This window comes from Orcinus orca, chromosome 17 (genome assembly GCF_937001465.1).
Source record: "Orcinus orca chromosome 17, mOrcOrc1.1, whole genome shotgun sequence".
Lineage (NCBI taxonomy): Eukaryota > Metazoa > Chordata > Mammalia > Artiodactyla > Delphinidae > Orcinus > Orcinus orca.
The window spans coordinates 72507939-72535266 of record NC_064575.1 but is presented as its reverse complement, the minus strand read 5'-3'; the positions used below and the strand labels follow the sequence as shown (position 1 = coordinate 72535266).

Sequence of the window (27328 nt, the reverse complement as noted above, 5' to 3'; positions counted from 1 at the left end):
ATCAAAAATAGCACATCCTGGTTTATACCAAAGGTTAGTTGATATATAAATAAGCCTGTTTCTCAACTCACACACTCTCCGAATTGTGACTTTCAAACCCAGCTCGACCACAATGCTACTCTCAAATTTCAAAAAAGTGTCTCAATCACTTCTGGCAGCCTATTTTTTTCCTTAGTTTTAAAAATACTCTACATTTAGCATTTATCCTCTGGTTGGTCCAAATTATCTGATTTCTTTGATTTAATACGGTTTCCCCTGATTTGCATTTTTATTCTCTCCCATCCATTTTAAAGAAAAACTAGGGTCCAGAGTTAGATACATTATATACTTCCATTGAGGAATCTTTGGCACAGTTGACGCACCATATTATTACATCTATTAAAAAGTTATTTGTTCAAATTTGTCATAAAAATGTGAAAATTTTATTCTATGTACAATAATGTACACAAATTTAAATAGGTCACCAAAGAGACCAGAAGTAATTGAAGAGGTATATTTACAGTAGCACATCACAGTAAACGGAAAACCATTCACAGATTCAACATTGATACTGTTTTTGTGCTTGGTTACACACTGAAGTGAAGCATATTACTCCATTTTGGATGAACTGAATTTTAAACAAATACCTCAATGATTAGTAAATGCTATTTTAATCAGTATCATCATTAATCAGTTCTTCAGCTGCTGTGCCTGTGTGCTGAATCACTCCATTTCTTTCTCTTTGAGCGTCGTCATCACAGTCTGAACTGTCGTCATTCAATTCCCTGTCAGATTCAGCAGCAGCTTCTCTTACAGCTTCCTCTGGATTTTCATTGGGTGCGATAAATCCATTGTTGTTAGATATATTTGAATTATCCTTGGTATCATCTTCAATGTACACTTTTTGATGGCACATCGGACAAGTATCTTGAATGTACAGCCATTTCCGAAGGCAAAGTGCATGGAAATAATGATTACATGGTGTAATACGAGCAGATGTTGTAAACTCATGATAGCAGATTGCACATACATCATCTATTTCTTGTAGGCGGCTCCCTTTTATTTCAGGAAGTGAATTAATTTTTTTTACAGCAGTTCTACGATTCATGAATGTCTTCCAGCCATTTTTTGCTTGTAAATAGATGTTAAAATAGGCATGTAAGCACATCATACAAGCCCGAATTTTACTTCCTGACTCAAACATCATAGTATAAGCCCCATTTCCAAACATTACCACTCCAAATACAAATTCAATAATATTGCCTGTTGAACGAACATAGTAGACATAATCATCAAGCTTTTCCCAGAGGACATTATAGTAGCCATCAATCATGAATAACGTATAAACAGTGAGAGAAACAATTACTTTTAAGCAGAGTTCCACACAAAAGGCTGTAACTGCAAACAACCATGTATTTAGTGCATAGTGATGCCAAAGAACGTAACTGAGTATAACAGGAAGAATAAACAGGCAAGCAGAGACAAAGAGCACAGGAAAATGTCTACGAAAAGATGACACATGAGAGGCACTGAGAGACATTAATACAGGGTCTGTCATTCCGTGGATGAAATGCAGGACTGCTGTTAATAAAAGGCACATGTTTCTACTTAAGCGAATAAGTCTCTCTTCTGGTCTTAGCCCACTTAAACCAGTCTGAAGAGCCAAAATAAAAAATAAAACAGGTGCTACAAAGCCAAGCCGCCTGTCATCTTCTTCAGTTGATCCAATAAAGGCCAATATTCCAAGACCCAAATAATGGGCTATTGAGGAAATTACAGCACTCATGCCCAGTACAGTGAGTGTAGAATCACATCCACTAATTATAAGATTACAAATGAGGTCCCAGAAATCATCCCAAGAAATAACGAAGGAATCAGTTTCATTTGCCATCCTTAAAATGTACATTAATACCGTAGCCTGAGCTGTAATTCTTGTTAGCCAAAAGACTCTCAGTACAGCTGGGAAACGAATCCTCTTCCATGTGTCCTCCATTAATAACTGTAATCCATAAATTCGATACATGTGCCTTACTAAAAGATAAACGTATCTTGTGGAATAATAAAACCACTTAAGTTTCACTGCCAAGACAAGCACTGTATTTAACGTGAGAATCAAGGAAGAGGTAAAAACTAAAGTCTCTCGGATGTGTAATGGTAGCTCTGTGATTAAGCCTATTACAGGAACCAAGAGATCCAAAATAATTAACTGTGAATAGACGGAATGAATTTGGAGTAGTGTAATGTATCCAATTCCAAATGTTAGCTGTAGAACGATGAGTGCCATCCACAGCGAGGGCCCTTTTCGAGGAAGCAGCTCAATTCCAAAAGCTGATGTGTTGTAGGCACCATAGAAGTCAATGTGCAAAGCAGCATAATAATTTACCAACACTGAAGTTGCAGCTAATAGAAAGGCTGAGCTGTACATGTAAAACTTGAAAAGTGATCGCTGTGACAAGATCAGAACAATACTGGATACAAATATACCTAAAAAAAAAAGAAAGGACATTCGAATGAAACATTTTTAAAGAATGTTTTTTCCACTAACAGTTATGATATTCTTCCTTTAATAAGGAAGTATGAATATTTTCAAACTGATGAATGTTAAGCCTGAATACAATTTAGGCTTAAAGGCCAATAAATGTTTTTTGTAAAGTCAAAGTTCAACAGGACAGATCAAACATCCTTAAAAATCCTACCCCTTATTTTCTAATTTCCAAAGTAATTCAGGTAGTAGTATATGTCCAAATTACTAAATTATCTTCAAGATGAGTTTGTCATGATATACAGTTTAAGAAGTTTGAAACTTGAAAGAACATATTCATAATTAAAAATATTTAAGATAATTCCATTACAAAAACATTAAGAATTAAAAGTAACCCAAATGGAAAACTTGTTCCTATTAAATCTGAGATTTCTTTTTCTCAAACGTGTTCTTTAGGAAATCAAGTTTAAGTTTCACACTTACCCCTAATTCCTCCTTTTACTCAAACTGAACTCCTGCTGGCTCTTATTTTTCCTGCTCCTTAAATTTGAGCATTCTCCTTCAGGTCCAAATTCACTTTTTTTCTGTACATACTTTCCTCAGATACCAGACATTTCCTCCAAGTTTCCTTTTTCCTGTATGTTTGAATCTTTTTCTTCAAATAGTCAACCCTTTTTACTGTTCTTCAAATTACAAAAGTAACATTCAGAAAACCACACGTTTTAATAAATCTTCCCCCCCGCCCCCGTAAGCAACCAATGTATAGTCTGTTGTGCATCCAGCACCATCTTTCTTGGTGCTCTGACAAATTTTTAAGTGAGATTACGATAAACATTATTATCCAAGGTTTCAGCTATGGGAACCACACCCAAATATGCACCTACTTACACTTCTACATTACAATTGCAACACCCAAAACTTCTAAAACCTACTGAACCTACTCTCACCTCAAACAGCTCTTCCTCGCGATTTCCAATGTCAGTCAGAGGTACCATTGTTATTCTCCTAACAGCACCTCTAGCCCCTCATCCTCAAACTCTGACAATCAGTGACAAATTTTACTAATACCTATACCTTCCTTTTCTCAGTGACACCCACCTATTAGTCTGTCTCTGAAAACTCTCTCATCCAAATCCATCTACAAGCTGTCACCAAATTGCCTTTCTTCATGTCTCTGCTCAAAATACTGCAGCAGCTCTGAAATTACTATCAATTAAAACCTACACTCCTTGTCCTAACATTCAAGGACCCAATTTGCTTTAAAGTAATAATCCTCCCAACACACACACCAATGCTCCAGATTTCTTTCCCAAACATACCCCTTCTTCTCTGCCATGATTACATCTGTATTTACATTCTTCTCTTTGCCTGGCAGAACGGCCCCATCAACTTCCCAAATCCCTGACTGTTCAAATCCTACCCATCCTACAAACCCACTTTTCCTGATACGGACTGTTCCTTCAGCACATCTACAGAACTTGGTGAAACTCCTAATACTCATACACCACCTGACACTGAAGTTTGTAGTTATCTGAGTAGGTACCTACTAGCAAGCAAGGATCCTACCTTTTACATCTATAGATCCCGAAATATTTTGTAGAAAATAAAATAATTGGGGAAATAAACGTTTCTGTTGAATTCTGTGTTCTATTTTTAAAGGCAACCATAAAATACAGCCCACTTGGAAATTGAAACCTATGAAAAGGTAAGACAAAGCTGAGAAATCGGACCTTGGAGTACCGAAAAAGTGACAAACTCCAAATTAAACATCCATCTATCTATCCATCTGATTTCAGCATGCAACCAAGACCAACACTGCATAATACAATAGAGCCATTCCACAATCTACTGCAGTTAAAAGCAAGGGCCAAGTTCCTCCAAATGATGACTTTGCCCACAAACTTAAAATTTTATCCTGTGCCTATTTGTCAGGTCATTTGTGAAAAGGACAACAAAAGAAAACAATCACCTAGAAGATACATCAACCTCTGTGCAAGAACCACCCAATTCGCTGAACAAGTGGGCCACTAATAATCCTCCCAAAAAGCCCTTTCAACAGAAAATGGGCTTTTTTTTTGAGCAGGTTTAGAAACCCTTCCTGTGGAAGGTAACAGGAAATGGAATTTACTCAGCCACCATATGCCATATGTAATCTTACTTTCTCTACACAGAAAAACAAAAGTATTTTTTCCTGAAACAAAACTTAATCTCCTAAAATGCGTCAAAACAAAACCATGATAACTTCAGTTCTATTATGTTACTTTTTAAAAGGGAGAAAGTCAAGCAGGGACTGTAAATTATTTTTAACTTGCTATTCACAAAGTGGTACATTAATCTTTACTTGTGAATATTCATGAACTGTGCTGTAACTTATAACCAGATCTTTTTATTCTAATAGCTTTTTTTCCCCGATGCTTATTTTTACACAGATTAAGGAATTATTTGGGTTTTAGAAATACTTCTGGACAAAAGAGAGTGTGATAGACAAATAGTGTAGTGAGACTACCTCAAAGTTTGGATGTCTCCTAGCAAGTAACAATCTGATACTTTTTTTTTTTAAAGTAAACACCCCTAAAGTTGATTTGTCTCCATTTAATCTTTTTTTTAAATTTATTTATTTATTTTTATTTTTGGCTGCGTTGGGTCTTCGATGCTGCGCGCGGGCTTTCTCTAGTTGCAGTGAGCGGGGGCTACTCTTCCTTGCGGTGCGCGGGCTTCTCATTGCAGTGGCTTCTCTTGTTGCGGAGCACGGGCTCTAGACGTGCAGGCTTTAGTAGTTATGGCATGCAGGCTCAGTAGTTGTGGCGCACGGGCTTAGTTGCTCCCTGGCATGTGGGACCTTCCCGGACCAGGGCTCGAACCCATGTTCCCTGCACTGGCAGGCAGATTCTTAACCACTGTGCCACCAGGGAAGCCCCTGATACTACTCTTTCTTGATTAAAATTATTCCCCAAGATTTAATAATGACCAAACATTTCAAGAATAGTATAAAATTATTTTAATTTTATTATTGTTTAATATTTAAAATTATTTTAATTTTTAAAATTCTTAAATTTTTCCTTTATACTCATGTTCCTGTGTATGGAATGTAGAATCAGCTCTCATTTCACAGGAAAAAAAAGTCAACTTTCCAAATCTCTCAAGTAATATTCCCTCTCATGGCCTTCGGGAAGTGTTGTCAATAATATCAAAGTTTCATTGCATTTTCACAACTTCAGACATGCAACTCTTGATATTTAACCTGTAGGCCTAAGTAAATTAAGCCCCAGGACAGTTTCCTCATTAGGATTTAAGAGTGACCTGCAATAAGTAATCAAGGCTATATATAAATGCTACTTTATAAAGAAAAATCACCTTGGGACAGTGGTGCATAGAATTAACTGGAATCACAATTCAGGGATCCAATTCTCCAGTGATTAGAGAGCGTCACTAAAGTGCTCAAGGTAGGAAAACGGCAGGTATCAAAATCAATTCAGAGCTTTGAAGATATACATGAACTCAATTCATGAAAGAGTTCAGGGCCTTTTCAATTTGGATTACCAAAAATGAGCAAACAAAACAAGCTGAAAACAAGAAAGAAACCACCATGCATGTTACACAGCAAAGTGTTTAATTCTTTTATGTGTAAAGTCCATTCATACCCTTAACCTTTCTGGAAGTTGGGGACTAAAAATTAGAAGGAAATAAGACATAACTCCCCAGGTACCTTAAATACCTTTAATATAAAATCTAAAGCAAGCTGTGGAAAAACATTTCAATGCCTGACAGAATAAAGACGGAACAGTACAAAAATGTTTTAACTACATTACTCCCAAGAGAACCATATGCAATGAAATATAGAACAAAGTAAATAAAACATCCTGGGTTTGTACATCTTGGGATGTCAGTCTGTAGGTGTACTTGACAAACTATAGCATAAAGAAAATTTTTCTATCAAACTCTTACTTTAGGTTAAAAAAAGGGTATTCTAAGTTTTTTATTAATAAGATAAATTTTGCTTTTAAATTAAATTTTTAACTATGTGTTTATTAAAAAGAAATATAGGAACATGATTTTTTTTTAAAAGTTCAACCCTATAGGTATTAAATGAAAAGTTAACCAAGTTTTGCATAAATAAGCACACATTCATGGATAAATACTTGTTTTTGCTTTTTACCCAAAGGAGATCTCATTATAATAGTGGAGTTTTTTAACCTTTTCTAAAAATTACATTTCTGATTACTCATCAAAGAGGGCACCTTTCGATTTACTGACCATTCATGTTTCTTCCTCTGTGAATTGCCAGTTTATCTTTTGCTCAATTATTTACGGAGTTGTTTTTCCTTATTGAATTGTAGTCATTTAAAAAATATTCTGACTACAGACTCTTTGTAGTTATCTGTAATGCAAATATCTTCTCCAGATGTGTGGCCGCTCTTTTCACTTTCTGATGCTGGCTTATGATTAACGGAGGTTTTTAATTTTAATATCATTGAACTTATCAATCATTATTTAATACATTTGCTTTTACATATTTCTAAAGAACTTTTCCCTTACTCTAACCCTAAAAAAAAAAATTCTATATTTTTTTGATTGAACTTATCAATCATTATTTAATACATTTGCTTTTACATATTTCTAAAGAACTTTTCCCTTACTCTAACCCTAAAAAAAAAAAATTCTATATTTTCTTCTAAAACTTTTAAAGTTCTGCTTTTCACATTTAGATATTAATCCATTTAGAACTATTTATATATATTTTATAAATTTATTTATTTATTTTGGCTGTGTTGGGTCTTTGTTGCTGCACGCGGGCGTTCTCTAGTTGCGGTGAGCAGGGGCTACTCTTCGTTGAGGTGCACGGGCTTCTCATCGTGGTGGCTTCTCTTGTTGCAAAGCACGGGTTCTAGGTGCAGGGGCTTCAGTAGGTGTGTCACAGGCTCTAGAGCGCAAGCTCAGTAGCTGTGGCGCATGGGCTTAGTTGCTCTGCGGCATGTGGGATCTTCCCGGACCAGGGCTTGAACCCGTGTCCCCTGCAATGGCAGGTGGATTCTTAACCACTGTGCCACCAGGAAGTCCGAACTATTTATATATTGATGTGAGGTAGGGATCCAGTATAATTTTTTTCACGTGAATAAATAACCACTAACTTAATAGTCTGTATTTACCTCAATGTATTGTATACTTCCAATTCTACCTCTGAAACACATCAAGTTTCTCTACATACATGGGTGGTCTGTTTCTGGGCTTTCTATTCTGTGCTATTTACTGGTCTATTTGTCCACCTCAGTAGTTCTCAACCAGGATCAGTTTACACACCCTCCCTTCCCCTCCAGTCGTCCGGCCACAGTCCCCCACACCCCCACCAAAGAATTATCCCATCTAAAATGTCAACGGTATCTCTGCTGAGAACCCCTAAGGCTATCCCAATGCAGTCATAATTACTACTGCTTCACTTCACAGGTTTTCTGAGTTCTTTCTACAGCACCAAAAATAACTATCTCATTGTTTTCAACAATTTCATTGCATGGCTGAAACTGATAATATTGTACAATGAACAGATTCTCTTTCAATAGACATTTAGATTAACAATTTGTTTTTGTTTTGTTATTACCAACAATGCTGCAATGAATACCCTTGCCAACAGTTTTTGCACAACTATATCTTCAGGCCAAGTTCTCAGAACTGGAATTGTGAGTCAAAAGGTATACGATGAATTTTAGTTGATAGCACCAAATGGCTTTACATAGAAATAACACCTTACAAAAATTGTTTAACTTCATCTATTTCCCCATACTTCTGCCAAACTAGTTTTTATTCAAACTTTGAATTCTTCACGAATCTCATAAGTGAAATTTTGTTTTAACTACATTTGTTAAATTATAAATAAGGCTGAGTAATTTTTGTTTTGCTTATTGACCATGTGCATTTCATTTACTGTGAAATGCTTATCCTGGGCCCATTTTTCTCTGGGAGTATAAGTTTTTCTTATTGACAGAGTAAAACTTTTATTAGTACTTCAACTAAATATGATGCAAATATTTTCCCCTTAATGTGTCATTTTTAAGAATCTTTGTAAAAAAAGAATTTTTTCATAAAGAAGTTTTTCATTTTTATGTACTCAAATTTACCCTTGTAACTTCTGGATTTTCTTTTATGTTTAGAAAGGACTTTCCACTTCAATGAATTGTCATTATATGAGTAATACTATTAAAACAAACTCCTACGCTTGCATTTTCTGCCTTGGATTTAGACTTGTTAATTCAGCATTACGCTGCACTGGGCTGCATTTCATTTAGCATTGAACACCTCCTAAGAATAGCTTAATATTCTTAAAAGTTATATATATTGTGATATGACCTTATTTGGATCTCCAAAATGAGATGCTTTATATTCTGACTTGCTGAAATTCTCTTATTAGTTTGATACCAAATAAAAGTATAGTGTAGTAATAGTTTTTTGTAGGGGTAGGAGACAAAATTCTTCAGACACTAAATAAAACTGGATACAGAATAGATTTCCATGTTTACAATTCCATTTTAAGGAAAAAGGTGAGAGTGACAAATTTTGAGATTTATATACAGTAGCACAGAGAGGTCTACAATTATTAAAAAACTAACCAGATAGAACAATTGATTTCAACCATCCTTTGGTATCTTTTACACACAAACCTGTCACTTTCCATAACAAATAAGATGCTTCATCGAATGGTCCTCAAATAGTTAAGACATTTGTTTTTATTCAGGATGAAATTTTTTACCACCAAAACCAGTTTTTAATAATTTTATCATTCTTACAAATGTCATAAATTAGCATAATTACACTGCCATAATGTGAGGAGCAGTCAAATGATAGATTGGGAAAATATTTTGTATCTCTCATGAAGTCTGACCCAGAGAATACTCTGGGATCAAAATTTTCAAATAAACAGCACCAACATTGTGCTGATGACTTCCAAAAACTGAAATATCTGTAACACAGTATGGTCTTAATTGAAGTATTAAAAAAATTTTTTTAAAGCTACCATGTTTACCAGTAGCTAACAATTAAATGGCCCTTACTAGGTTCCAGGTACTGTTACAAGAACTTATGTCCTTATTTATTGCCCTTAACACTCTATAAGAGAGATACACCATTATGATCCATCTTTAAAAAGGTACCGATAAGAAAAGGGAGGCACAGAGCAGGTGTAACTTGCCTGAGGTCACATTCTTCTTTAACCTCTCAAATGCAAACTTCCATGATTTACTACAAAAATAAGAAGCATGGATATAGTACAAGGAAAACACCAGATTACTTTATTCAGTGTTCTTAAACTACAAAAGATTTAATTAAAGAAAATACTCCTTTAAAGCTCCCTAGCCTGAAGCTCAACTCTGAGCACAATGCATTAAAGCACCTGGTCCCCAAGGGGCTCTCAGAGGCTCTGTAGTTACATGCCAGAAGATCACTCAAGACAGTGGCTACACTACTGGCAGAATGAGTATGTGAATCCTCTCAAACCCAGTTTTGTTTTGGTTTCTTTTTTCCAGCTCCTCCACCATGGCCTCCTCCCTCCTCTCAAAGCAGAAGCAGGGAAAGCCCCTCCTACCACCCTCGAGTCCATATTACAATACATTTGGTTATTCAGTGCCCAAAACTACACTTGGTAATCCCAAATTTCATAAAGTTCCCTAGAGCCTCTGCTCTCTCTCTAGCAAACTCTCTCTTCTCCTGTGGGGTTCAGGAATAGAAGTGATCAGTGTTCTCCATTTCTCAGTCTCCCCAACCCAGGAGTCAGCACAGGTCTTGACTGCACGCATGTCATCAATTAACGTGGAGAGGTACCGCGGGGAGGGGTTGGGATCTATCAGGCTCAGCTGGGACCACCTTTCTATAATGAGACAAGCAACTGCCTGTTAATTTATGATCATAATGAGTGACTTCTAACTGGCAGGAATAAAATGCTTTCCCAACAGGTCCCCATGCTTATTAATTTCATTGTAACATTATTTAACTAACCTCACTTGTATTCCCTGACTATCAGAATTAAACAAAATATGTTAAGTACAAAACATTAAAGCTAGCTAATGTTCTTTTTTTATTGGGGTATAATCAATAGATAACATTATATTAGTTTCAGGTGTACAACATAATGATTCGCTATTCCTATACATTGGAAATCACACAGCTCCATTTTTGCCACAAATAAGAGGGCATTACATTTTGCAGTGGTAAGCAGGATGGCTGGGATTAAGTAGCTGGTGGGTTACTGAGAAGTCTTGTGCTAAAGAACATCACGTTCACATCTGTTAGTTTTAAGATCTAGCATATAATCATTATTATAGCATTCTGTATCTGGACTGCAGCTGTACTGAGGAGGAAGACGAACCATGCCAGAAGATTGTTAAGCCCAGGTGCTGGCAACCAATTACTTGCCGTGTATCAAAAGCAAAACACTTAACCTCTATCTCTCAGTTTCCTCATTTGTAAAATGAGAATAACACCACCCACCCTCCTTTGAGGGATTTTTGAACGTTAGGTTAGATAATACCAGTGAAAAGGCACTGCACAAGTAAAGTACCAAACAAATGTAAAGTGTTGTTATAAACAAAACTCAACATTACCACTTTTTTAAAGAGTAGGAATAAAGCAGCAACAGATGGCTCCTAATTCAGAAAGGCTTGGTAAGGATCTCACCATCAGCTCGTCCTCAGCAACACTTCAAAAGCACAGCCTCACTAAAAACTAACACAAGAATTACCTCATCAACAAAATTTGCCACGTTTCAATTACTCAAAAACTTCTTTTAAGCGTAAATCCTTCTCACTCTGGTAATGCAAGTGAAAATGGGGAGTGAGTATAAGATTCTTTTAACACTCCATTCATATGCAACCAAGACACTGATTTTCAAGTCTTATCACTTCCTAGCCACGTTTTTATAACCGTTCTCAATACCTTCTTCTCTATTCATGGAAAATTTTAGGACTCGTTATAAGTATCGCCTTCTTCGTGAGGATTTTTCTAACAGTTTCAAGGTCTGACATTCTCTTTCGTTTGGATGTCATTTAAATGACAACATACGAGTACCCTGCATTTTGGAAAGGGGGAAACTGAGGCCCAGGCCTCGGCACGACGAGCCCAAGGTCACACACGGCGAGATCAAAAACGTAAGCAGAGTTGCTGTTTTTCCAAGGCTGTCGCATAGAACGCGGTCAAGCACTCATTCCCCTAGAGAAACAGCAGGCACAGAGCCGCATGCTCACACCTCGCTGCTTTCTCCCCGCCCTCGCTCAGAGGCAAAAATGAACAGGAGACTGACTCGCAGGGAGGACCACTCCGCTGTCAACTCTGAGACAAATGTCATCTCCTCCTCCCGTCCGGCCCGCAAAGACGCCCCCAGGGGGGAAACGAAACTAGCGCGCGCGCACACACACACACCACACACACACACACCATACACACACACACCACACACACACCACCGCCTGCGCGCGGCTGCCCTCTCCCTCTTGCACGTCTCGGCCCGCGAAACTAGTACGTACACACACACACACACACACACACACACACACACACACATACATACACACACCCCACGGCCTGCGCTCGGCTGCCCTCTCCTTCCTGCACGTCTCGGCCCGCGGAGCCGTCCCCGGACGCAGGCTACCCCGTCCCCCTCACCAAGGAGCCGGAGGAAGATCTGGAGCCCGATGCAGAACCGGCTTTGGCTGGAATCGTAGTAGGAGTTGAAGATGGCGTCGATGATGTAGAGGCAGGGCACCCGGAGCGCCACTTCGAGCGCCGCCCAGACCTGCTGATGGGCCATCCGCACCTGCTGCTCCGGGGGCCCCAGCGCCGCCATAAGCCGCTGCCACACCGGGGCTGGGCGGGCCAGGTAGAGCCGCGCGGGGCAGGGGCCGGGACGGCGGCCGGGGGCGGAGGCGAAGGCGGGCGACTCCGCCCCCGCCCTCCCTCCTCTCGTGTCTCTCTCACGGCCCGCCCCGCCGCCCGCTCGCGTCTCTCGAGCTGGAGCAGGCGGCGGAGGCGGCGGCGGAGGCAGCAGCGGCGGCTCCCGGGAGGCCTGTGGGTGTCGGTGTTTCCGGCCGGCTATGGTCTGGCTCCTCCTCCCTCCACCGCCTCCCCCGCCCGTGGAGCCACCATCTTGACCTCGCCCGCCCGCCTCTGCAGTTGCTGCTGTTGCCAGGCCCGGAGGCTGCTCCCGCGGTCACGCGAGACCGCGGAAGCCGCGCGCCGACGCTCGCGTCATAATACGGCGCTAGGGGCGCTCCCCTCGCGGTCACCACGCTCGGCGTAGCAGACGTTCCTATCGTTGCCATGGTTTCCGCCCATCTCCGGAGCCGGGGCCGCCTTTGCTGCTTTTGGCGCCACCCAGTGGCGCAGGCGCTGTTGGGCAGCCGCGCCCTCCAGCCTCAGGGTGGGCGCCTCACCCGCAAAGGCGTTGGCGTGTGAGGCAGTCACTGCTTCGTCGGGAGGGAATTATTAGCTGCTTTATTAGAGCCCATTAAACGTCCCATAAACATGATTCAGAACTGCTTGGCAGGAGGAGAGCCAAAGGGCGTCGCCTGCCAGAGCTACTCCATCCCACCGGGAAGCCGGGTCTGAGCGGTCGACCTTCCGAGGAAGATGCTACAAGGCCGCCTGTCGGAGGCGTCGCTGCGTACGGTGTATGGAGCGGGCACCCTTCGTGGTATTGGGCTTGGAGTGGTAGGCGCTACCGAGAAAAACATCCCTCTCATCTCTTTGCACATCATCCTTTCTATCTACTACCCGATTAGGCAGAACTGCGGACCGTGGTCGGCCACATTATACTAATGTCAAGGGCAAGAACCCTTTTTTTTTGGTTTTTTATTTATTTTTGGCTGCGTTGGGTCTTTGTTGCTGCACGAGGGCTTTCTCTAGTTTCAGCGAGCCGGGGCTACTCTTCATTGTGATGCGCAGGCTTCTCATTGCAGTGACTTCTCTTGTTGCGGAGCACGGGCTCTAGGTGTGCGGGCTTCAGTAGTTCTGGCACGCAGGCTCAGTAGTTATAGCTTGCGGGCTCTAGAGTGCAGGCTCAGTAGTTGTGCTGCACGGGCTTAGTTGCTCCGCGGCATGTGGGATCTTCCCGGACCAGGGCTCCAACCAGTGTCCCCTGCACTGGCAGGGGAATTCTTAACCACTGGGCAACCAGGGAAGTACCAAGAACTCATTACTAATGTGACTTAAGGGCAAGAACTCTGACCTCTGTCTTTGTTTCTAATCTTTGAGGTAAGAACACACAGTCAGTGCCTTCTTTCCTTCTCAGGGCAGAAGAGGCCATACTTTTTTGTTTTTGTAGAGGATCAGACCATGCCACCCCAAAATATGTTACTTTGACATGATTATTTTGAACTGAAGACAGTTGAGAAACAGCAGGAACAAACAAAAAGCTCTCCAGCTCAACACTTCCCTCCTTGCCATTTGCCTGAAAATAGGACATAAATTTCTATTGGTAAAGGTGTCTCCCTCTCCCTTACCAAGAAGAGGACGACTCTTAGACTCAATCACTGGCAAAGCTTATTAAGCTAATCCTTATCCATTAGTTTCCCCCCATTCACCTTCCCACAGTCTGCCACCCCAAAAGCCTAAACCCCTTTTCCTTTATCACTTCTCTACAATGCATTGTTCTTTGTTAAGATGCTATATAAGCCCCGAATTGTAGCCACCTCTTTGAGTTATTCAACACTTAGTTTCTCCTGGACGTATGTGCATGGCATGAGTTAATAAACTCTTGTGTTTCTCTTGTTAATCTTTATTTTATTGGTTTAATTTCCAGGGCCCCAGCCACAGAACCTAGGAAGGAAAAGATTTTTGTCCCTCCTCTATACTTTCTTGCCTATCCATGTTTTAACAGTTTCTGATCTTAATTTGATGCACAAATTTTATTAGTATAAGAATTTCTAATTAAAACTAAATTCCACCTTGGGCCCAGAACTTTCAGGAGGGGTGGCACAGTTATCTTATACGACTTCAAGCATGTCTCTTTAAACTCACTAGGTCTCACTCTCCCTATCTATAAAATGAAGGTATGAATAAGATCCTGGCAAGTACTTTAAAATGCTACCTTAAATCTAAATTTACATTAATGAGGTAGTTTTTAGAATGCTTTTAGGGATTTTTAAGATAAAAGATAAGCTTTCAAAGAAATAGCTGCAATTCACTGAATCTAATCTCTTTGGCTTCTACATTGATTTGAATGCTGCACAACTCAGGTATATATTAAATTGAGTCTACCCAGAACAGTATGTGGGGTAGCTGTGTGTGTGTGTGTGTGTGTGTGTGTGTGTGTGTGTGTGTGTGTATTCATAAATTACCCATGTTCAAAAATAACAATCTGTTCATTTGGCTTTAATGGTTCAGAAGCCTTTTAGTACCTCTAAAAAGCCTTTAGATGTAGAATGTGTAAAAACTAGTTTCAATTTTCGGTTGATATTTACATCAGCCAAGTCTTTGTTACACGCAACAGGAACTGATTCTGGGCTATCTTAAGCAAAAAGGGAATTTATTAAAGAATTATTTTAATTATTCTTCAGAATTTCAGGTTCCAAGAGTGACTATGCAATTGGTCAAGCTTATTGGACCATGTATCTGTACCCAAGCTGTACCAGAGGGCAGGTACAAGCAGCTTCCTTAGTGGGAGAAAGCAGCAGGAAACAAGCACTTAGAATTACCCACCCCAGCTCTCCCTGCCAACGTATTTTGTATTTCCTTCAAATGGAAGGTGGGGATGCTGGAAGAAGGGTAGGTATTGGTAGCCCCAAAAAGGATAAATACACACCATAACTTTATCTCAGACCTTGGGAACTACTTGGAAAATAATCTCTGATCCTAAATTACTTCATAGTTTTTCTCATTCATTAAAGTAAATTTCAGATGTGCTCATGGAAATTCAGCTATTTGAATTTTCTCGTTTTGTAAATGCCAAATGAATAGGAAGATTCTGTTGTTGTTTAGTTAACAAAGGAAACATGAGAGAATATAGTGGCATTTGGAGTCAACGTTGAGTACATACTGACTGACTTTGGTTCATTCATTCATTCATTCATTCAACATTTACTGAGCACTTTCTATATGCCTGGCAGTATGCTTACCCACTTCTGCTTCTCACTAGTTCTCTGTCTCTAGACAATGTACTTAAGCTCTAATCTTCAGTATCCTCATCTGGGAAAAAGAGAAAAAGAGGTTAATAATGTCAGATAAGATACAAAACATATAACATGTATTATCCAATTTAATCCTCCACAAACCTGTCCAAGGACACAGGCAATTAAGAGTGGCAGGTTTCTAACTCACACTTTTAAGATTCCACAGCCTAAGATCTGATCCTCTGCAAGTAATTGCTCATGCTTGTTACACAAATTAAAACAACATGTTTTAGGTACTTAGTATGGTATATGGTAAACAGATTTTAGGAGAAATACTCATTGGAACCCCTATGATACATACTGTGTTAGTACTGTGAAGATACTGTTTATTAGTGTGGGTTGTTATATGTGATAACCATTCAGTGGTACTGAATTTATATTAGGATATAAATATATGATAGGCTCAAATATGTTAGTCATCTAAGGTGATGGTTAAGAATAATCTGAGGGATTAGATACTGCTGAGAGGAAGAGTACAAGTAATACTAAGTTAAAAACATCTGTCAAGGCAGGGAGCCTAGAGAAGATGGATATAGTATCCCTCTGACAGACGGGAAATACAGGATCCTTCACCCTGGACGGGATCCTGTCATCCAGGCTTCTGATAACCACTTCTCATTTCATAGCTACACCCAAATGAGTAGAACAAAAGCTTCAAGGTGAAAGATGCAATATTGCAAAGATGTCAACTTTACCTTATGGGTTCAATGTAATTCCTCCCCCCAAAAAAAATCTCAGCAGGACTTTTTTTCAAAAAATTGACAAGCTGATTTTAAAATCCGTAAGAAAATGCAAAAGATCAAGAATAACTAACGCAATCTTAAAGAATAAAGTTGAATGATTTACAGTATCATATCAGGACTTATTCTAAGGCTCTAATTTAGACAAGATGGTATTGGTGGTACATGGATAGAAAAACTGACCCATGGAACAGAAGAGAAAGTCTAGAAATAGACCCACACATATACAATCACCTGATTTATCATAAAAGTGACACTACAGTGCAGTGGAAAAAGGATGATTTTTTTAAAAACAGCACTATAATGGGACTCTATGGATACTACCTAAGGACAGCATATAACTTAATGGTCAAACACAGTACAGGCATTCTCCCTAAAATTAGGAACAATTTAACATTGTATTATAAGTGAGGGGCTGGGAATAGAGCAAGTTAAAATGCCAGAACCTTTCCTTTTTAATCAAGACTTAGCTGTTTTTCTTGAATGAATGCTCCTTAGATTGTCGCAAGCCTTTAGTTTCTAGAATTCTGAAAAGGTTGATTTTGACAATTTTTGCCAGTGTTCTCATTGCTTTTTATGGAAGAGCCAGTTTTTGGAGGTCCTTATTCTGCCATTTTGGAAGTTGCCCATTTTACTCCTGATATAGGGTAGGGAAGTATCAAAGAGACAGCCTAGCGGACGCAATGAGTGTGAAGTACATTCCTTTCTGCCCGCATTGTCAGTAACTCCACTTCCTCCTGATCAGGTTCAATTACTCCAGCCAGGATGGTGATTCGTTCTTGTCTGCTGGCCTCTTGGCACAAGGAGCCTCAAATTACTGGGAAACCTCAGTAGGTTAAAGTTTAATGGATCTATTAATTGTGTCTCCTGATGAAACAGTTCCCCTGATAGGAAGCAGCCCTCTAGAGCCGGGGTCCCCATCCCCCGGGCCTGTTCGGAACCGGGCCGCACAGCAGGTGAGCGGCTGGCGAGTGAGCAAGTTTCATCCGCCTCTCTGCATCGCTCTCATTACCGCCTGAACCTTCCCCCCCGTCCGTGGAAAAACTGTCTTCCACGACACCGGTCCCTGGTGCCAAAAAGGTTGGGGAGCGTTGCTCTAGAGCAGAGTTGTGGGGATGGGAAGCACATGATCAGTGGAGACAGAAAGTGGGTGTATTAATTTCCTACTGCTGCTATAATAAATTACCACAAACTTAGTGGTTTAAAACAACACATTTATTCTCTTAAATTATGGCGATCAGAAATCTAAAATCAAGGTGTCAGCAAGGCTGCGTTTCTCCTGAAGGCTTTGGGAGAGAATCCATTTGCCTTTTTCAGTTTCTGGAGGCTCTGCCTACATTCCTTGGCTCATGGTCTCTTCCTTACATCACTCCATCCTGCTTTGGTCATCAGATCTCCTACTACTTGCTCCCATCTCCCTCTTACAAGGACCTCTGAGATTATATTGGGTCCACCTGGATCATCAAGGCTATTCTCCCCATCTTAATCACACCTGCCAAGTCCCTTTTACCATGTAAGATCACATATTCACAGGTTCTGGGTATTAGGACACGGACGTATTTGGGGGCCATTATTTAGCCTACAAGGGGAATTCTATTTCTACCTTTTCATTCCCAGACTTGCATTTTCTCTCTATACTGGACATGGCACTATATAATGAGTTTGATTTAGTATACTGAGTCCTGGGGGACGGCATCCCATCTTCACACCTTCCAAGCTTTTGCTGAAGTTTCAAAAGGATTTTTCACCACTCCACCGGGCGAGCATTTTCTAGGTTCTGGAGTATGTGATAGGACCAGTGAACCCCATGGTCATGAAACAGTCCTTTGCTGTAAAGTAGGTCCCTACGTCAAAGGCAATATTATGCAGGATACATATTGATGGATCAAACCCTTGGACAAGTAGTCTAGCCAACATCTTGTGGACAGGAAAGGCAAACTCATACCTGGAGACAGGAAGATTCTAGTAAAGGTCAGTCACTGTCCTTCCAGGATAGGTGCCCAATGTAATCAACTTGCTACCAAGTAGCTGCTTGGTTTCCTTGAGGGATGCTATTGTATCAAGGGCTCAGTGCTGAACATGAGGGAGTGGCCACTTGGTGAGTGGAAGCCGTGCTGTTGGCCTCTTGCTCACCTGCATCCCTGGGACATGACAATGTACATGAGCCCATTGTGCCAGTACTGGGACAGCTGGTGGCTGCGGTTGCTGAAGGACTGGCCAAATCTGTTTACCTGGTTGTTGAGTGCCTGTTCTGTGGTGGATTATCCTGGTAGGCGTTGTTATACAACACAAAGTTCTTTACTCATGTGCCGAATCCCGCAGATTTCTCCACTGCTTCTTCTCCAGGCTTCCCTGTCCCTGATCTAATCTTTTTCATGCCAGGCCCCTGATCATCTAGCCAACTTATTTGCCACCTTCCAAGAAGATATATTCTTACTTCAAGCCACTACTTTTTCCACACAAAGTGGATGACCAGGAATACTGCCCCAAATTCTGCCTTTTTGGAGAATTCACCTTTTAACAGCACTCCTGATTTGGGCTGTAGGGCAGAAGTCTATTTTAGTTTTGAACCCATATTCCAATAAACCCACTGGTGAACTTAGCTTGGGCTTTTTTGTCCTGAATCAGCTAGACAAAAGAGCCTTTCAAGCAGCCGCAGTTGTGAACTGAGGGAGGGACCCTGGTTCAAGTGTTATATGTATGATACGGGAGTCTGGACCATCTGCCTATTCATTTCCCCTGGCCCTACTTGTCACCGATCCCAGGTGTACCGCTTCCACCTTATGATGGACCGACTTGGTGGGTCTGACAAAACCTAGCTCATGAAGGGTTACTTGATGTCCCATGAGATGCTCAGTTCCTACCAAGGCCCATCAGCATGCAAAGGGCCATTTTTGAATGACGTGTGGTTCTCCACTGCAGATGCTTTGGCTTTGCTACAGAGCCTAGAAGTCTACCTTGCGATCCTCCAGTTGCAGCTTGCCATAAACTCCCATGGCTGCTATGCTTATCACAGATACTCTTGTCCCGTAGAATCTCCTGTATTGAATGGCCCATGCAATAGGGCTCATTACACTGCAGCCTGTACCTGCTACAGAGCCTTTATGTGCTCTGGATCTCACTGAAGACTGGCAGCCTTCCAGTCACCCAGTATATGAGTCGGAGCAGAATTCTCAAGTTCTGAATTCCCACAAAGCAGCCTGGAGCTTGGTGTGCATTCTTGGTGGCCAATTATTGATAAAATGAGTGAGATGCAAAAATTTGTTCTTTACTACGAAGGAGACATCTTGACACTCAAGCAGACCACTGGACTCTAAAAATTTCACTGATGTAAAAGGTTGCTTGTTCTTATTAGTGATTATTTCCTATCCTTGGGAGTATAATATGCTAGCTACTTATTGTTTACCTGGCCCAAGTAGTAATGATGTCATGAATGTAATAGGTCAGTGTGACATTCTGTGGAAGGTTGAGATGGTCTAGATCTCTTCAGACTATATTATGATAGAGGGTGGGCAAGTACTGTTCTCTGTCCTATATGAATGCAAACTGCTTCCCATCCCACACCCTCAGCACCCAGTTCAACAGACTCTCACGGCTCCTGTTGGTACATGTAGGTTAGGTCCTGCATCTCCTTTGGCACATAGGCCCATTTGAAAGTGCTGAAAGTAGACACACAAAGTGAAGGGAAAGGAGCTGCAGGACAGCTGCTTCACCATGGTGCTGCAGAACTGCTTTGTTTTTTCCATAAAGTTTTGCTACTTTTATTTGAATTTTGAAACTGTACGTTTAGCTTTGATCTTAAAATAAAATTCAATTACTAAAAGAAAAAAAGGGAAACTAGGACAGTCTATCCATCTGTATCTACCTACCTACCTAATATGTGTGTGTCGTGCCAAAATTCAGTTTTAGCCTCATATTCAATATTTTCTACTTACCTTGGATTCAACCTTGACCTTTAAAAACCCAAAGAGACAAATATCTATTTTCTCACTGTTTCTGGCCTCTCTGAAATTGTGTGTGATTGTTGGTCAGGAAATCTTGCAAGTTATTATATCTAATCAGAAAGATATCATCGCTAATATTTTAATATTCATTTTATAATATAGGTAAGCATTCTAAACATAATTGTAGCAAGAAATTCTTATGTGCTTTACATGTTGAAACATTGTGTCAGCTGAAGTATGTATATTATCGCTAGAGTGAATTTCATCAATAATAATGATTGTGAAAGCTAGTACATTTACGTCAAAACAATTATTATAAACTTCTAAATAGTTAAAAAAAAATTGACAAAATTTATGAAACGGCCCTCAAGGCATCGGACATAGGCGATGAAGAGCAATGGTCCATGAGAGGTGGAAAACAAACCAGGTGAGCCATACAATTGCTCCAACTTACAGCCTGGAAAAGTTTTCCAGGCTGTGGCACGAGGATGGAGTGGAGGCCAGCAGTCTAACTCCCTGAGGTGAGGAGGTGAGTCCTGGGAGCCCAAGTAAGTAGAGTTCACAGGGTAGAATGCCAGGGAGGAGAAAGCCGCACACAAAGGGAACTCCAGAGATCTGCCGACTGTTACCTTAAAAGTTTTCAGCTGAGTAATGATCAGCCCACATGATAGGAAACTACCAAAAGCCAACAAAAGACCCACCAGAAAGGATTATAGGAAAAAATACTCAGAGCTCACACCACACAGGGTGGTGGATAATTCCTGTTCCTACATACAGCAAGAGTGGAAAATCTCATAATTCACAAGGCGTCAGAGAACGAAGAAAGGTCTTGCTTCAAAAATGGAAAAAAATTAATCCTAGACTATATGCTGCTCTAACAAGTGCTTAAAAGCAAGACTCAAAAAGATCAAACTGTTTCCAAGTAACCTAACTATATTCCAGAACAAAACTCAAAAATGCTTTTAAAAATATGAAAATAGTTTTAATCATTTAAAATAATAGTTTAGTTTGAAAATGACTAGTCTTATGGCTCACCCATGTGAAGTGGCTGCACCTTGAGGCTGTTCAGAGTGACATATACTGGGGTTTCTTCTCACACGTGTGCCCAGGGTGGAAGAAACTGAATTAAAAATGCTTGTTCTGGGCTTCCCTGGTGGCGCAGTGGTTGAGAGTCTGCCTGCCGATGCAGGGGACACAGGTTCGTGCCCCAGTCCGGGAAGATCCCACGTGCTGCAGAGCGGCTAGGCCCGTGAGCCATGGCCGCTGAGCCTGCGCGTCCGCTGAGCCTGCGCTGAGCCTGTGCTCCGCAACGGGAGAGGTCACAACAGTGAGAGGCCCGCGTACCTCAAAAAAAAAAAAAAATGCTTTTTCTATATATTTGTGTCTCATCGTTTTAAATTTCTCTGTTTGTACGTTTTAAATATATACATTATATTCGTGTATTAATACATGCATGTAATTTATTAAAATTATGGAGTGAATGAATAGAGCAGCTCACGGTTGAGGGAGTTTGATAAAATCATTATTATTGTTTTTTAATCACAACTTCTCCATCAAGTGGGTACATTAATCAGCAACTAATACTAATGCCCGCAAAGGAAGACTTTAGAGCTTTTACAAATTCCTGGACTGAATCTGTAAGGACGCCATGAGCCTCCTGACCCCTTCAGTCTTTTTTCCTTGGTGCCATTAAATGTCTCTTCCAGGTCAGGCCATCCAGCAAGTGCTTGGAGAAAACTGTACTGTAAATGGATATATCAGGTGGAGAAGAGGCTTATTAAGGGACCCTTATTCTCTCCCATCACACGTAACTCTGCACACTCTCTAACTCTCAGCTTAGGCATCCCTGCTCCCGCCTTCCCAGCCACCCTCTCCACCTCCCAGAACCCAGATCCTACATGTGCCTGTAAAAACCCACTTGTTTCTATATGTGCACTTAGTACACAGTACTGACATTGCTTCATCTGTGTCCATGTCACCAGATGGTGATTCCATTGTGGGCAGGACTCAGGTTTACTCACCTCTACGTCCCTGGCCCTCCGCATAGTGCCTGATGGGGAAATTCACAGAACATCCTAATAAACCAGTGAATGGCTTTCAAAATAAAGTCACTCTGCTATAAGTAAAGCAGATGTGCAGCAATCCCTCACAGCCAAATTGGGAAATGGTAGCTCCCCTCATACAAAGACTGAAATATCCACGATATACCAGTCACTGTGATGACAGTTAACATATGTTAACTCATTTAAACCCAACAACTTTCCTTCAGGATATGTTCAATTGTTAACTCCAGCATACAGACGAGGAAACGAAATCATGAGAGATTCATGACTTGCCTCAGGTCACACAGAAAGTAGAGGAGCCAGGAGCTGAATGAGTGGAACCTAAATGCCACGAAGGCAGAGCCCATGTCAATCTTCCTTCCCCACTAACACTCAGGGCCTGATACGTATAACAAGTTGAATGAATTCATTTGGGTGCACGTGACATCAGCCGCCTCTCCCACAGCTTATGGCAGGAAGCTAATTCCTCAGCCCCTGGACATGCAGCTCCGACTCATCTTCCTCCCTGTTTCTCCCCCTGGATTGGCTCAAACCCCACCTGGCATCTTTAGCTTGAGGAGAGGATGCTGTAGGCACAGGTGTGAGAAGAAACCCAGTGTGTGAAATGAAGGCAAAGGCAAGAAGGCCGTTCTGTGGGATGGGAATGGAATCTAGCAGGCTCCCTCTGCGGGGTCACATGATAGCCAACATTTCCTGGGGGCCTACTCTGCACTAGACACTCTTCTTTTTAATCCTTACAGCGACCCCCACCTTCAGCACATCTCTCACTGCTGCTTCTGTTCCAAACTGATCTAATGGCCACGCCCCAAACACTCTGAGCTTCCAAACTCTGGCACCTGTTAGTCTCTTCAACCAGCATCAGACTCCACTTAACAAAATCTCACCCTGTTTTTAAGAGCCAATTCAAACACTAGCTCTCTGAAGACCTCCTCATTCAATTCTCAGCTTTTTTTCCTTCCCCACCTTTACACTCCTACAACGAGCTATCACTCATACGGCACTTACTGCGTTCTGACTCTTGCAGCATTTGTGTTACGTCTGTTGCTAGCTTGGGAGCTCCTCAGAGACAGTATCTAATGGCTCTTCATATTTCCTGTGGCTCATGTTGATAGTAGGCATTTAATATTTCCAGAACAACACAAGCAGCACCAATCCTGTCCTTACTGGCACTGCTGCAAGAGAACAAGCAGCCCAGCCCAACTGCAGCCAGACAAATGCCAGGTACAATCAAAATCCTGATAAAGCCACACTTTACCTTTTTCCTTTTTTTGGCCTCGCCACACGGCTTGCGGGATCTCAGTTCCCCTACCAGGGACTGAACCCAGGCCATAGCAGTGAAAGCCTAGAATCCTAACCACTGGGCCACCAGGGAACTCCCAAACCACACTTTTCTGTATTTCCTTCATGAGGAAAACAAGCCCAGATGGCTTCAAAGTGCACCAAAACAAAGGTCTGAAAATTGATTCTTGACAATTAGTCATCCTAAAGGTAAACAGTGATTCCTTACATGTAGTCATTCCAACAGTAAACAATGGCACTGGCAGACAGCCATAAAATAAGGGGAGGCTTGGAAAACACAGTATCTCACATTCCTTAGAGCTCCTTATGTTGACCCTGATGTTCTCGGCCAGGGAAGGAAGATGGAAAGGGAGTCTGAGGCCTGTAAAAATCTAAGATTTTAATTCAAACTTTAAAAATGAGCTAGCAATTGGCAGCTACTGCACTAGCTAGGGCTGGAAACCTAGTTTCCCTGCCCTGTCATTTAAAGCAGTCATTCTTAACACTTTCTCTACTACAATAAACCTAAGACACACCCTCCCCGCACCTACTCATTTAGGAATGCTAAAGTAGACGAATGGAGGTAATTTAGAGTAACTTTTGTCCTCTTCCCTCCCTAATTTAGTCAGTCATAACCAAGCAGCACCACTTGAATGCCTTGCTTTGGACTCCAATGCTCAGACTCATTGATTTTACTTCTCAAATCCATTCACCTCCCACTGCCACCACCCTAGTCCGAGCCACCATCATCTCATGCCTGAACCGCCACAGAAGCCTCCTCGCCCGTCTCCCTGCTTCCAACCTGGCCCCACTCAGGTGAGTTTCCATACTGTAGCTGCAGTGATTTTGGAAACAGCACTGCGTCCTTCACTCTAAAATAACCAATGCCCTGTGTATAACTATTTATTAGGTGACAGCCATGTGAGACCTGGCCAAGAATCCCTCATTTTGCAAATGAGAAAATTCAAGGCCAAAGGAATACTGGAACCATGTACCCCAGGTTAGATAGAACTGAGGTCAGAACTCACAATTGCACAGCCAGGCCTCATTTCAATGAGCCACACTACTTCTTCCAGATACGTAGCTCATTCTGTAGGGTGTTAATGGAAGACAAATGAAATAATATGCATTGATTTAGAGCCTGCTTTTAGGGCAACAAAATATTAAAATAGATTACCAGGAGACAAGAGGGGTGAGGCCCCAGCCTGAGTTGATGCTTTAAGGGTCACTCACACGTAGATCCCCCTGTCTCAGGATCCACCTTCTCTAGCCAACTAGAGGACAGGGGCGGCATTCCAGATCCAGGACTATGTGATCCACGTGGGGAGCATAGGATTTCACTGGTTGGATGTGCAGGATTTGTGTCTTCCACGGTTTCCCGTACACCTGTTGAAGAAGAGTGGCAATTCGAGTTGCTGCAGCTTCTGCCCACCTTTGCCACTCTGGCTTGGTGGCGGCTGACAGCATTTTTCTCCTAGAATCACTGGCAGCTCCATTTTTCAACTGGTTGGTGATCATTTGCTGAGGAGAAGACCAATACTCCTTTTCCATTTCACTGCTTCCAGGAGGCTGGAGAGTCTTCCCTGGGAAAGATTCCACATTTTGGTGAATATGCAAAATGCCTCCAGCATCCTGTCTTAGCGTTTGGCAGGCAATGGGCCAGCCTTCTTCAGAGCTGGGAATAAGCCCCAGGTTCACTCTGTCCGCAATGTTTGAGAGCTTCAGTTTTCTGTTATCCCCAAAGTGTATCTGGCATCGATCAGCTACTCCATTGAGCTCAAGGTTATTTCTCAGAGCAACTACAGCATGGGGGTTCCACTCGCAGGCATGGACGAAGGCTGCACCAGCATGAACTAGGAAAGGCAACGTAAAATAACCAATCCCTGCATAGAGATCCACCAGCACTTCTCCAGCACAGGGCAGCGATGCCACACGAAGCTTCTCAGTGATGTTTCCGAAGGAGAACATGCACTGGGTCACGTCAAACTTATATCGGATCCCATTATCCACATGCTCCACCCAGCCATGGTCGCCCAGCAGCAGATTCACTGCTGGAGTTCGAGTGCCATCCGGTGACACCCGCCCTCGTTTGGCCAAACGCTGGACGCCAAGTGCCGAGGCAACCGTCTCCCAGAGTTCTGGTTCCAAGTTTCTCCATTGCTTGGCTTGGAAACAGTCCTCACTCAGCAACAAGAGGTCGCCATGTCGTTGCCAAGATCGGGGCAGATCAGCCTCCAGCTGAGCTGACCACGTCCCTCCGCGACCCTCTACCCAGCGACTCACCTCAAGACACAGCCTTTGGGCAGGTGAACAAGCCTGGGCCTTCTTTGAAGGAACAGGATTCAGGAGCTGCGTTACCACACAGGTGCTGCCTGGAGCCACACGATTCCTCAGCTCCCGCAGGTGCTGCTCAGTGAGGGCCTCTCCCAGCACCGGTAGCGCCACGGTGCCATCCGGCATCTTTTCCACACGGTGCTGTCCCTCCAGGAGTTTCTGCTTCTCGAGATATTCCCTGTATCGCTGGGTATACCGAGGTTCAGTCACAACTGCGACAACAGCCGCGGACTTCCCGCCTGACCTGTCCATGTTGCTGGCCCCGCATTTCCTGCGATTCCCTCCGCGAGACTCGGAGACCACTCACCTCCGTCCGCACATCCAAGCCCAAAGCCGGAAGACAGGCGCGCTCGCCGCTGGCTGGGGCCGGAAGTGACGTTTGACCGGCAAGGCGGAACTATATGATATCGCGCTCGTTGATGAATGGCGTCGACGTTGCCGTTGCCGTGTGAGGCCGCTGCCGCCATCTTTGTTGTGGCCAACCGTTCCTTGTTCCTGCCTAAGGGGAAATTAATAATAAGAAGGAATTCTGCCGGCTTAACAACTTCAAATTAGTTGGTATCCTGCAGAACCCTCAGATACTCTCTGCAATGCTGCTCACAGATCAAAAGAAAGAAGTGAACCTGGAATGATGCAATGAATTTGGAGAAAGCCTTCCCTTAGTCCCGTGCTGCACCTAAATCTGGCGCCTAAATCTCAGCCTGAGATGGAACTGTTCCCTTGGCTAAACACATTCTAGGGACACCAATCTCCTTTCGCTTCCTTTATAAAATTGGCCAAACCTTTTCTTGTGCTCTTGCCTTTGTACTTGCTGTCCCCTTTGTCTGAAATGCCCTTCCCCTAGAAGATACAGTGGCTGGTGATTTGTCTGAAGGTCATCTTCTTGTGAGGCCTTCATTAAACACTCTCTTCCCTCCACATTATGCCTATTTAACACTGTAATTTCTTCTTTAGCTCTTGTTTTGCTATTTGTTTATACTTAAAAGCCCCTCTCCCCTGGTAGCAAATAATGTTCTCACGGATAAGGGATATTCTTTTTCTGTTTACTGCTATGGCCCCAGCATCTTATATAGTTCCTGGCCATGAGTAATGGCTTGGCAAATACTATAGTTATTAAGAGAATGATTGCTTTGAGCACAAACAGGCTTGAACATGTTCATACTTATTTAACTATTAACCCATTCCATAAATGTAGAAATGATCATAAATTCAGACAAAGGTTGATACACTAAAATGGTCCTTGTTGTTTTAAACCTAAAGATGAAAGGTTAAAAGAATTACGGTACATCCTTTTGATGGAAATATTATACAATTATGATGATGATCATATGAAATTTTAATGACGTGGGATGTTACTCATTGC

General features: G+C 41.9%; 2 protein-coding genes across 5 annotated transcripts; both read right to left on the bottom strand.

The window, feature by feature from the left end:
- Window positions 1-399: 399 nt before the first annotated feature.
- On the bottom strand, window positions 400-24827 carry RNF139 (ring finger protein 139). 4 transcript variants are annotated; one of them, XM_049700535.1, is made up of 3 exons: window positions 24809-24827; window positions 12104-15622; window positions 400-2463 (listed from the first exon to the last, which is right to left on the bottom strand). In XM_049700535.1, exons 2-3 carry the CDS (start codon window positions 12282-12284, stop codon window positions 650-652), a joined length of 1995 nt encoding a protein of 664 aa, XP_049556492.1. In that variant the 5' UTR covers window positions 12285-15622; window positions 24809-24827; the 3' UTR covers window positions 400-649. The 4 variants fall into 4 exon arrangements, with proteins under 4 accessions (XP_049556492.1, XP_033275718.1, XP_033275719.1 ...); XM_033419827.2 differs by lacking the exon at window positions 24809-24827 and adding an exon at window positions 2945-3144 and having other exon boundaries at window positions 12104-12243; XM_033419828.2 differs by lacking the exon at window positions 24809-24827 and adding an exon at window positions 2945-3139 and having other exon boundaries at window positions 12104-12234.
- On the bottom strand, window positions 21791-26336 carry TRMT12 (tRNA methyltransferase 12 homolog). Its single transcript, XM_033419842.2, has one exon. The coding sequence runs from the start codon at window positions 26215-26217 to the stop codon at window positions 24898-24900; it is 1320 nt and encodes a 439-aa protein (XP_033275733.2). The 5' UTR covers window positions 26218-26336; the 3' UTR covers window positions 21791-24897.
- Window positions 26337-27328: the final 992 nt, after the last annotated feature.